This window comes from Triticum urartu, chromosome 2 (genome assembly GCF_003073215.2).
Source record: "Triticum urartu cultivar G1812 chromosome 2, Tu2.1, whole genome shotgun sequence".
NCBI lineage: Eukaryota > Viridiplantae > Streptophyta > Magnoliopsida > Poales > Poaceae > Triticum > Triticum urartu.
In genome coordinates, this window is record NC_053023.1 from 578,481,162 (window position 1) to 578,492,848 (window position 11,687).

Below are 11,687 nucleotides of genomic sequence, written 5' to 3' on the forward strand. Positions count from 1 at the left end.
AAGTGATAAAACTGCAATATCAAATACTCATTTCTTCAGTCATTGCGGCCTTGTACAATTCAAATTTTTGCAGCTTCTTCCGTTTGTTTGGGTTCAATTTTGTTTTAGCCTGGGATTGTTTTTTTACTTTGTGCTCTCCGCCTCATCTTCTAATACAAAACAACTCACATTTGGGTGTGTGTTGAAGAAAAAAAGATCTCTTCAAATCCAAGCACGTATTTTCGACTTAAACTCATAAGAACACTAGTATACACAAAAACTGACCCCCAAAAAAATTAAGATCACACATCATTGTAGTTCTAATTTCTCCAAGCGGGGCACCGATAAGCCGGAGCAGCTGTGACTGAACACTGGAGTTGGTCACTTGTCAATTTCATCAACTAAACTACCACATGAACCTTTGTGTTCCCGGCTCATGGCCCCAATGGAATGGTCTGAACAGAAACATCGCCAGAGTGAACAAATCCACAGCAGCATATGCAGACCCCAAAGCAAGCAATTTGCCATTACCGATTACTGGAGAATTAAGGACCAGTACGACCAATGGGATTGTGTAGTATCTAAATTCAACCAACGGAGCAGGGACGAGAACTAGAGCAACTGAGAAAACAAAGGACACCACCCAAACTCTTGGCTGCGATTTCCCTGTAAGATCAGGAAAAGCTACAGAAGTTTCAGTTCATTATACTTCTCAGAATAGACAACCTTTTCTTAAGAGCGAAGAAGTTTACCTAAGATGTTGATAACTGAAAACCATGAGTACACATAAAGTGGAATCAAAATGTATTTCATCATCCAGTGAGCTTGTATGACCTTCCTCCAGATATAGAACGTGTAATGTCTATTGTCAGCCAGAAGATAAGGGTGAGCAATACTGCACCAAAAGATGAGGCTATTAGGATTTCATAAACATAAACAAAAGACAAAGAAAACATTGGTTATGCAGAAGTGAAAAGTAGAATCGTCAACAATCTTCTGACATTTTGACTGCAACTGGAATTCTGCTCGTAGGTTGCAATTGCTAAGTTGAATATGTATATAGTTACTTGCCACTTAACTTCAGCCTCTAAAGGTTCTGCTTTTCGAAAAATTTATACTTAAAGCGAACAAGTCACATACGAGGTGTTCAGGTAAAAACCTGAATAAATGTATAGCCACAAAGCTTAAACCAAGAGCTATCAGCATTGCCAGAGAACTAAAGGTTTTGTTCTTTCTACACCAGTGGAACAAGTCTGATACTCGTCCGGGAGTAAAATGCCACGGTAGGAGGGCAGTAGCTGACACTAGACCAAAGTACAATAACTGTGCAAAATGTGGTGAAACAACATGAGCTTCCTTGGCACCTGCATCACTCCAAGCAAAGGCGCATGTTAGAAAATTATCTATCACTTAATCAACTGCTAAGCCCTATGAAAGATGTAAAAAGAGCAATTCAACATAAGAGTTACCTAGTACTATGCCACCATTCCAGATTATAAATGCTCCAAATGTCACCAGAACTATTGCAAACGGTGCAAAAGTGATTAAAACTTTACACTTTGAATTCCATATTTTGAAGCCGATGTCAAATAGTTCTTCCGTAAAACCTGCACATCAATCATAAATATTTAATATGTTGTGGAAAGGACTGCACACAAAAATTGAGATCACATGATCTTCTAGAATTTAAATCCTTCTCAACAAAAATCATTTTGCATTCAAAATTAGAACGTATAAATTGATAAAACGTTGCATCTGGTTTTCTCATAACAAGAAGAAAAATATCAATCATATCAGAAAAAGATCTATTTTCAATTTTAAAGGACATTAACAAGCCGCCTAGTGAATCCCAAAAAGGAAGCTACAAGCTTACAGTAAAAGTTGGAAAAAAAATCTCAATTAAAACAGCTGGAGTACTCACTCGTGTGTGATTTAGTAGATCCAGAAACAACTCCCCTCTTACTTATGGAGTGATTAGTTCGCCGCCTTCTCAAACCTAAAGCACTGACTTTGCTATCCCTGTCAGACACTTCTGCTCTTGATTTATCTGTTGGTTCACTGTTCTCATCAGAAGGGCAGTCACTGAGAGAAAGATCTTGCACATATGCAATGGCTCCATTGGCAGCAAAAAATATCATCCATATTACATTAGTCTGCCGGAAAAGTATTGAGAGAGCACCGAACTGCAGGCAAAAGGAACAAAAATAATTAACAAAGGCAGGAAGTATATCAAAAATTTCAATGTGAAATGAGTGGTTTGGTTGCTAAAAAATGATGTGGGGCACTGAACATTCTTTTATGAATCAACAACCTTCACCATCAAGTATGCTACGGATAAATTTTATGAATGTACAACTTCCTGCAACTCAAGCAAGCTAAAGAAGCTCCTGTTGTGAGCACAATAAATCAACAAATAATGTATATGCTATGGTCTCCACAAAATGCAACCTTATCTCACCGAAAGCTATAAAGAACCGCGTTCAAACACTCACCAGTGCGCTGACCCAAAACCGTTTCTTCAAGCAGGACAGGTACATCGCAAGAACTGCAGCTAATGATGCGACATCAGTATAATACAGAAAGGTAAAGAACCAGTGAACAGGATACAACGCTACAAGAATAGCATAAGCAGTTGCCTTCATCTTGCCAATTCCTGGCTTGATACACAGAAGCAGGTCATGGACAAGAACACCACAGACCATTGCCATTATAACATTAGTTGACCGGAGAAGTGCCGTGGTGCAAAGGGGGTCAAATGCCTCTGCTACCTTAATAGCCCATGCACCAGGAAACAGGGAAGCAAGATATGCTAGAGAAATGTAGTACCTGCAAAATTGCAGACAGCAGTTCGTCACAAGAAAATTTTGAGTTTGAAGCAATAAGGAGTAGTCGAAGCTCACAGGCCAGGAGGGGTGGTGATCATGGGATCCCACGTTAAGAAATCTCCACGGCAATAGTGTTGCGCCTGGGGAACATGGAATATCTCATCCTAAAAGCAAACAATAAAGTGGTAGTGGACATGTTATCATGTTCTATTTGGAAGCATATTGTGCCATATACATTTTCAGAATGAGAATACAGTAATATATCAGACAAAAGTATGAATCCTAAGGATCTTGCTAAAGCTCTACCTATGCCTCACGTCGCCGAATCTATTTTTTCCGCAGAACTCAACTTTCTAGTTAACTATGAAACTACAACTCATGAAATTCCTTCATGCAAACGATGACGTTTTCCCACATGAGAACCAATGCTACCATATCAATGAAAATTATTGTGTCTAATATATTACTTGTATAAACAGCATTGGGCAAACAAGCGTCATTGCAATTTCAGTGGACGATGTTGTGAAACAAAAGGGATAGCTGTTCCCCATTAGCATTTATATCAGATAACTAAATAGATTACCGTAATTCTACTATATTTGATCATCAAACTATAGGCAAGTGAAATGGGCAGTTCAAAAGCTGGGGCATAAAAAAGAAAAACCGAGACATATGCATATCCTGACAAGAGGACTGACCATGTAGGGGTCAGGCACGATGGAGTCAACCAAGGCGGCGATCGGGATAGCCCATGCGGCCACCGCGGCGGTGACGGCCAGCCTTCCCATCCCGCAAGGCGGGGCTCTCAACTCCGGGAACCCGACCTGAGGAGACACCCCGAGCTTCAGATCCAGTTCAACGCTCGGGACTCGGAAGCACAGAGCTCATCACACGAGTCCTCACTAGGTTTGTCGGAAGCTATGCAGGCTGAAGAAGGTCCGCGGCGTCAGGAGCGAGTTCGCCGGTGGTAGGCTGCGGCCGGACGGCTCTACGCTGCTGCGGCTCCTGCTGCCGGCGTCTCGCCGGAGGTCTCAGGCTAGACCGGTGGGGATTTCAGCCGCGACACCTCGGCCCAGTCGTCTGTAAACCGGCTCGAGCAGGCCCACAACTCTGTTGACCAATATAACGGCCCGGCCCAACCACCGGCAGGTACCTAAGCGAACGGGAAAGAGGGCGAAGTCTCATTACTCGTTGCGCTTAGATCTCCCACCCTCTGATCTCCCCCGAGGCGCGAGCAGGAAGACGCCGGCGGGCGGCTCCGGCGACCGGAGAATCTGCGGCCTTCCTCCCCGCCCTTTCCATGTGAGCAGCTCCTACTCTTCTTCTCCCCCATCGCGAGTTTTCTTAGGTTTGGATGGATCGATCCAGTCTTTGGTTAATCAGCAGCAGGTAGCTTGTCAAAAGAATCAACAAAGGAGCAGTAGTGTAGTTCTAATCGTATTGAACAGAGCACAGCACGTACAGTTGAAAACTGACTTCGCTATTTGTAGCTAGACATAGGACCTTGGCAAAGCCAGGCGAAGAAGGAATTGCTGTAGAAGTGAGGAGCAGTGGAAGTAGAATTATATTGGGATCTGATAAATGGGTGGGGTATGAGAAAATCTGTGTTGTATTGTTTAAGCACATTGGTCTTACAATAATAAGTAGTGATCAAAGTATCTTTGAATCTGCGCAATAAGATTTATTTTTCTTGATTTTTTCATAATGCTAGATGCATACTTAGATCACTTGGGGCCTCCACGGAATAGTCCCTCTGATTTTGACAGATATCTCCAATCCAATATAAGCTGGCGTTCACCATCTTGCAAACGATTGCTATAAACAATTGTAGCGAGATGCCCAGAACTTCTTGAACCAGACTTGGCTTAACCATAGTGTCAACTTCAGTCACAAACCCACCCATACTTGAGAAGGATATGTTGTGTCTGTTATGGTTTGATACTGCTATTCTACTCTGAGCAGTGTGCGATTGTTAACATTTTGCTCCGTGACTTGTGGTTTCATGTTAATGGAACTGGGGCGGGGATGCCCTGTTTCTCTAAATAAAATGTTAAAATTTTAGTGATAGAACTAGATAAAACCTATGAATGTACACCTTTTGCATATCAGTTTGCACGCACGCTCAAATCTCTACTATCTGACCAAATGGGAGTTATTCCAGTGAACTGTGATTTTAGCATACAAGAAACTGTTTGACTCTTAACAGCAGCAGAGCCATGTATACTCAGGGCTTCTACCCTTTTCTTCTTCTCAGGGTTTACAAACTATTTATAGTACAAACATAAATTTACAAAGTTTTTGGTACAAGCACAACTTCAGTCTTAACAGCAACAGAGCCATGTCTACTCAGGGTTTCTACCCTTTTCTTCCTCTCTAAAATAATGATACGCAGATCTCCTGCGTGTTCGAGAAAAAAATAAATAAGATGGGTTAATCCACAGAAGTGACATGGCATTGCGATTTGCAGTTAAAGTCTCTTAGTACAAAGCAACAGAAGGCATGCACATCAGCACATCAGTAATCGGTTACAGCTTTACAGATAGACTAACAACGAAATTGCAGAAGGATATGCCAAACTTTTGAATGCTCAAATGCTATCCTTGTGGAGCTAGGGTAGTGGTGCATTTTTATTTTTATTTTGCTGATGGTTAGTTTGTTTGCTCAACTGTATTTCCTCCCAACCATCAAACTTATTTAATATTATTTTGTTTGCAACATCAGAAGATTGCTGCCAGAGTGAAACTAGTCTGTTGGTGGAAATGGCCAGTACAGCATGCTTCGTGATTGTAAGTAAGAACGACATCCCAATCTATGAGGCAGAAGTTGGATCTGCACCCAAAGTATGTGTCCTGCACTCCATTTTCTCTCTCTCTATTGTATTTAGCTATATAACTTGGTAAAAATGCCCCCGGATATGAAAAATCGAAATAGTTAATAGATAAGCAGCATAAATCATATTGGATCATGCCCCATAGCAAAAATCTGTAGGAGATAGCCATTAACGGAGTGCTGCAAATTTTCTTCTCTGAGTTAAAACAGTGTTGTACTCCCTCCTTTCCTAAATATTTGTCTTTTTAGAGATTTCAAATGGACTACCACATACGGATGTATATAGACATATTTTAGAGTGTAGATTCTCACTCATTTTGCTCTGTATGTAGTCACTTGTTGAAATCTCTAGAAAGACAAATATTTAGGAACGGAGGGAGTATGTGGTATCTTTGCCCCTGTATACATGGTATTTCTGGCATTGTCTATGCTTTATGCCTCCTGGTTAACTTTTGTAATTTCATCTGTTCCCAGGAAATTTTGGAACTTCTATGTAATAGCGTTAATTGAAATACAATTATGCATTTGAGTCTTCTTGACTGGGTCTGTTTTCTGAAGTAGTTTAGTCATATTGAATTACTATTAATTTACATGTCTAATCTTCTGGCATTTACTTTCCCTCTCAGAAAGAAGATCTGGCTTATCACCATCAGTTCATCCTGCATGCTGCGTTAGATGTTGTTCAGGACCTAGCATGGACCACAAATGCAATGTGAGATTCTGTTGGTTGATTAATTTTGTTCTGTAGGATACACCCAAAAAATTGTGTGGTCTTTCTCTAGGACACATCCAAAAATACCACAGCCCAAAAATAGTCTTCTCATATAACTTTTATATTGTTTACGTCATCGAACTCTTCCTGCATTTTCAGGTTCCTGAGGTCGGTTGATAGATTTAATGACCTTGTGGTGTCTGTTTATGTAACCGCCGGTCATACTAGATTCATGTTGCTTCACGATTCACGCAGCGAGGATGGAATAAAAAGCTTTTTTCAAGAGGTCCATGAACTTTACATCAAGGTAAGATGATCGTCGATCGGTCCATCACGATCTAGAGAATCCTCTTATCGCATTTTAGTTTGCTATAAATGCTCAGTTAAGTGCACACATACGTCAATTGTCAAATCATGCGTACTGAACAGTAATGCCACTGAGTATCCATTTTTGTGGTGAACATAATTTTTGGCGTCGGTCTATTATCTTTTGCCATGCTTTTATCAAGATGCTCTGTCTGTGTCAAGGCGATGGCACTTGTCTACCCTGCAAATAGGCAACCGGTGGGTGGACGATATGTATGGGTCAAAATCGCATGGGTTGCTTACGAGTCCCATACCTTGCAAAGTTACTTTCCCTAAAAAAGACATGCAAGGTTACTTGCTGATGCAGAATTGGGCACTGTTTCCATAACAAATCTTGACAAGCGTCTGCAGTCTCGTTCTAGAAGATCTTACATGTATCAGTTAGGGTCTTGATATGTACTCCCTCTGTACCTAAATATAAGTCTTCCTAGAGATTTCAATAGGACTACATACAGATGTATATAGACGTATTTTAGAGTGTAGATTCACTCATTTTGCTCCGTATCTGGTCCATATTAGAATCTCTAAAAAGACTTATATTTAGGAACGGAAGAAGTAATAAAGTGGTATTACAAATCTTGTGTTTTTCTGCAGATATTCCTCAACCCCCTGTACCTGCCCGGCTCTCGCATCGCATCGTCACATTTCGACACCAAGGTGAGGGCTCTCGCGAGGAAGTATCTGTAGCGTTTGGCCACGGAGCAGCTTCACTGTCATAACGCGGAAGCAGGGCCAGCAAACATCATACTCCACCGCAGCTGTTCTCCCATCATCTATGCACCCTGCTGAATCAAGTATGCACACTCTTATTTTTCTTCGTGTCGGATCCTTGCGTGCGCGCCAGTGAATCCCGGGCTTTCAGAATCGAATTCGGTTTGTAAAATGGGCTGTGCCGCGCATGGCAAACCTGCACCACCAAACCGTGTAATCTCCGTGCAGCATACGGGGCATATACTAGTGTAAGTGTTGGTTTGATTTCCTGTCTTTGTCCTGCATCTAGCTCGCCTTTTTCCTGTGCGTGCGTGCGTGCATGATCGGATCTTACCTTCCTCCACCAGAGCTGTGGCTCGTATGCGCTAGGCAGAAAGGTGACAGTGCAGGATACGCTGCGCGTGGTACTATGTTGAACAATGCAGGGTATCTGATGCAGGAGTGAGATGAGATCTGACGAGTACAGCGCCACTGAAGAAAAAAGTGCCCAGTTAGCAGTAGTAGTAGTGTGTGTTAGCCCTGGTTGTTTTCAGTCCCGGTCCAGCCCCATGATGCACGTCTGCGTGTGTAAAAAAGGCATCCCATCTTGGAAACCTTTGTTTTTTGTTGAGGATTGGCATCTTGGAAGCATGTCACAGCGGCAGCTTATAGCTAGCTGTTTCCAGCGCCCTCTCTGCATGCGTACAATACACAAGAACAGTGAGCTGATAGCGTCAGGATCCGGACGTGTGGTTCGTGCACACTGGCAGACTGAGGAGGAGATTTTGTGGGGATTCGGTCGGGGCAGCAGAGCACACGGTGTGTGACCAGACCAGCCCGGCGAACCGAGCCCCTCCACTCGGTCTGAGCTTATCGGAAGCCCGTCTTTACATCTAGATACATCCATACCTACGACGAGTAATTTGAAACGGAGGAAGTAGTACCAACCCGATTGATTGATTTTCTAAAGCAGGCTATACAAGTAAAACTTTGGCGAGAGGATAAGAGGAGCCTGTGCCGGGCGTGGCTTATCACCTGATGTCATCCCAGCGACTAAAAGGATCCGGGATTAATTAGGCCTGATCAGATCCGGCTAAACTCCAGCCACAGGCAGGGAGATCCCGAACCCAAAGTGCTGCCCAACCGCGATCTGGTGTGTTGCCATGCATGCCAGGAATAACAAGCTAGCCAGGCTAGTGGTAGTGGAGGGCTCGGTGCGCGACGGCCGGCGTCGGTTTCCCGGCACAGTGCCTGCCGCCTCTCCCTTTCGCGAGATCGCCGTCCATCTCTCGCCCGCCCGCCCGCCCGATCAGTACAGTGCAGGCAGCATCTATCTACATCCTCCCGGCGGAGCAGATCCGCCGACCGATTGGCCATATCCGCACGGCATCCGCTCCATCTTTTCTGGAGCATTGGTTCATTTTTCTCTGTCTCTCTCTAAGCGTGGCCGGGCGAGGTGTGTGGCTAAGCTCCTCCTGCACTGCTCTGGGTCATCAGTCAATGCTGACAGTCACTTATACTGCTGGAACCCGAGGGCTTTCGTGAGGCGAATCATGGTGGCTTTTGACAGGGAGGCGCGCGTACTGGTACTAGGCTACTGTGATAGGGATCGCTTTCGTTGTATGGGAGGTGAGATCTCACCGGGACGTAGGATCGCCGGAGAAAAGGACGGAGCTAGCTGAGGCTACTGGTCGTGGCTCTGCGCTGGACCATTCTAACGCTATGGGAGCGTGGTAGGAGTACTACGTAGGACCGGTGCGTGCATAGGACGGTGCGTGCGCTTTCTTTCTTTCTTAATCGTTCGTCTGCTTGACCGGACCCAACCATGGTGCGCTCCGATCCGGTCTTCCTCCTGGTGGTGGGTAGGCATGCAGCGCGCGTATGGTGCGTCGGTCGCTGAAAATCCAGATCCTTCTTCTAGAAAGAAGCAGTTAGTTAGACGCGTGACTTTGTTGACGAGAAACACTTCAGTAGTTGGACATGACTTGTACCGAAGAAACCAGGACTGACGCCGCATTTCTCCTTGGGCCCCTATAAAGTAACCTGAAAGAGCACTCACAACGGTGCGGCGCCCTCCCAAAGGGCGTTCAACGCGAGCTCGGCCTTCACCTGTCAAGAAACATATACTATAGGTACCTGCAGACATGGGAGCATGACCTAAACGAAAGAAGGAAATACGAGTATTTCAGTAAGCAGCGGCGTTATCGTCAGGCCTCCGCTCCATTTGGCGGCTGGAGATGGAGAGCGGGAGGCCGTGCGGACGTGTCGACGGAAGGCGTTTTGCCTGCCTGCCTTGCCGAGTCTCCCTCCCTCCCTCCCTCCCATGCGCCGTGACGCAGACACGGAGGGCGGAGTACATGCACCGGTCCGGTGGTGTCACGGTCTGCAAGAGATGGACACGAGGTCGGTCTCAACTGACGACCAGCGACGGCGACGGAGCAGCCAGCCGTCAGTGCGCTCGGATATGTCTGCGGATTGCAACTTTGGCATCCGAGCACTCGCGCAACCTCCTCCGCAATCTCTCTCACTCACACTTGAGTTCTTTTTCTGGTTTGTATACTCACACCGTCACACTCACCTTCTAGCTAGCTAGTATACTTAAGTGGCTCTCCTTATCGCAAGCCCATTTGTTAGAATTGTAGCGCCTTCTCTGCATGACATCATCTGAATCTGTGTACATTTACGGTGGAGGCTGTGGAATCAATCCACACTGATCAGAGCCGTATGCATTTTAAAGAGAGATGTGTGTGGTGGAACCAAGCAACGTGTGCACACACAAGACAAGACAGTTGTGCATGCGCGACAGATCTATTCCTGAGACGTTTTCTGACACTACATTAGTGTCAAAAAAATATCTTACATTATAGGATAAAGTGTAGCACCCGTACATACATGGAAAAACAACGTCGGGACAGCTAGCTGCACGAGTGTACGTAGTGTAATCCGATCCTGTGATCTTGTGCTGTCCGTCTCTCTTTTGCTCTGCGAATCGGAGATCTCTCTCTTGGTATTTTGCTTTTTTTTTCGCTTTTAGCGATATTAACCCTTCCTTTCTAACGAAGTAAGCGCATGGTTCGTTCGTTTTGGCCCTCCCTCTGAATTATCAGTGCCGATTTTACCACTGTTTTGACGATCAATATAAAAAGCAAACACGTCCCCATCATTGAGTTCCAAGTGGAATTAATTTTATTTCTCCCATAAATCGTTTGAATAATGCTATTTAGGCCAACTCCAGCGCGCGGCTCTATCCTATCCAGGTGCGTCCGTTTGGGTAGAACGGACGAATAGCACGGCCCAACACGCGACTTTAAACGGACAAATGTCCGGATTCCATCCGTTTTCGACCCATCCCCGGCCCAAACTTGCGTCGAGTTTGTGTTGAAACGGACATCGCGCGAACGGGCTCGACGCACACCCTTGTCCCTCCGTGGCCCGCCTGTCAGGGATACTCGCAGTCCCTTCGCTTTCAACGCCTTCACCCCCTGTCCCCGCCCCACCCCGCCGCCGGCGTCGCCACTATTCTCCGGCCACCTCCTTACTGCGCACCCCTCAACCGTCCATACCAAACCACGTCTCAACATGGCCGCCACCACGCCCGCGTTTTCGCCGTAGTTTTGGCCGTCGATTGGAGAAGACAATCTCGAACCCCCAAGATGAGAAGAGAAAGAGATTTGCCCAAATGCAAGAGAGTGCTAGAAAGGATGTGGAACGTGTTTTTGGTGTGCTTCAATCCTGATAGGGTATCGTTCGAAACCCTGCACTAACATGGGATGAAGGGAAGCTTTGGGAGGTGATGACTACTTGTGTGATCATGCACAACATGATCGTCGAGGACGAGCGTGATAACAGGATCTTCGACCAAGGATTTGATTATCAAGGTGAAAATGTTGAGCCCCTGCACCAAGAACCGGTCACGTTTGAACAGTTTGTCCAATTTTATCGTGAACTGCGTGATTAGCACACAGGATCTTTAAAATGACTTGGTCGAGCACGTGTAGAGTCACATTAGCAACCAATAGATGTATTGGTTCATCATGTTCATTCAAGACAATTTTGATTTGGTTGTAAAACTATTTTATTAGAGACAATTTCGATTGGGTTGTAAAATTATTTTTATTTTCAGACAATTAATATTTGAACGTGCAAACTTGTTTTGATATGCATATATGAGCATTTTTTGCCGTGACGGACAGGATGGGTCCAAAAAATGCGGCCGCATGCTGGACGCATGGCCACCGGACGTCCGTTTGGAGTCGTGCAATGGAGTTGGTCTTAGCAAACATTCG

The 11,687-nt window shown here is 45.0% G+C and overlaps 2 protein-coding genes across 7 annotated transcripts; one reads left to right on the forward strand and one right to left on the reverse strand.

The window, feature by feature from the left end:
* Nucleotides 1-181: 181 nt before the first annotated feature.
* LOC125538893 (dol-P-Glc:Glc(2)Man(9)GlcNAc(2)-PP-Dol alpha-1,2-glucosyltransferase) lies at nucleotides 182-3,860 on the reverse strand. 5 transcript variants are annotated; one of them, XM_048702212.1, is made up of 9 exons: nucleotides 3,708-3,858; nucleotides 3,503-3,628; nucleotides 2,880-2,968; nucleotides 2,472-2,805; nucleotides 1,901-2,162; nucleotides 1,449-1,586; nucleotides 1,139-1,343; nucleotides 732-874; nucleotides 182-663 (listed from the first exon to the last, which is right to left on the reverse strand). In XM_048702212.1, the coding sequence occupies exons 2-9, from the start codon at nucleotides 3,590-3,592 to the stop codon at nucleotides 386-388; spliced, it is 1,539 nt and encodes a 512-aa protein (XP_048558169.1). In that variant the 5' UTR covers nucleotides 3,593-3,628; nucleotides 3,708-3,858; the 3' UTR covers nucleotides 182-385. The 5 variants fall into 5 exon arrangements, 3 of the variants coding, with proteins under 3 accessions (XP_048558169.1, XP_048558170.1, XP_048558171.1); XM_048702213.1 differs by having other exon boundaries at nucleotides 182-645; nucleotides 3,503-3,860; XR_007296533.1 differs by having other exon boundaries at nucleotides 420-645; nucleotides 1,120-1,343; nucleotides 3,503-3,860.
* A 96-nt stretch (nucleotides 3,861-3,956) lies between these two features.
* On the forward strand, nucleotides 3,957-7,691 carry LOC125538896 (trafficking protein particle complex subunit 2-like). Of its 2 annotated transcripts, none has more exons than XM_048702218.1 (5): nucleotides 3,957-4,106; nucleotides 5,526-5,644; nucleotides 6,260-6,345; nucleotides 6,505-6,652; nucleotides 7,306-7,691. In XM_048702218.1, the coding sequence occupies exons 2-5, from the start codon at nucleotides 5,564-5,566 to the stop codon at nucleotides 7,396-7,398; spliced, it is 408 nt and encodes a 135-aa protein (XP_048558175.1). In that variant the 5' UTR covers nucleotides 3,957-4,106; nucleotides 5,526-5,563; the 3' UTR covers nucleotides 7,399-7,691. The 2 variants fall into 2 exon arrangements, with proteins under 2 accessions (XP_048558175.1, XP_048558176.1); XM_048702219.1 differs by having other exon boundaries at nucleotides 3,967-4,106; nucleotides 5,529-5,644.
* The last annotated feature ends 3,996 nt before the right edge of the window (nucleotides 7,692-11,687 follow it).

Coding starts and splice junctions, on each gene's coding strand:
- LOC125538893 (XM_048702212.1), bottom strand. CDS start 3,592: ATGGGAAGGCTGGCCGTCACCGCCGCGGTGGCCGCATGGGCTATCCCG. Junction 1,344..1,448: donor GAATGGTGGCATAGTACTAG/GTAACTCTTATG, acceptor GGAGTGATGCAG/GTGCCAAGGAAGCTCATGTT. Junction 875..1,138: donor GTGGCTATACATTTATTCAG/GTTTTTACCTGA, acceptor CTTTTGGTGCAG/TATTGCTCACCCTTATCTTC.
- LOC125538896 (XM_048702218.1), top strand. CDS start 5,564: ATGGCCAGTACAGCATGCTTCGTGATTGTAAGTAAGAACGACATCCCA. Junction 5,645..6,259: donor AAGTTGGATCTGCACCCAAA/GTATGTGTCCTG, acceptor TTTCCCTCTCAG/AAAGAAGATCTGGCTTATCA. Junction 6,346..6,504: donor GCATGGACCACAAATGCAAT/GTGAGATTCTGT, acceptor CTGCATTTTCAG/GTTCCTGAGGTCGGTTGATA.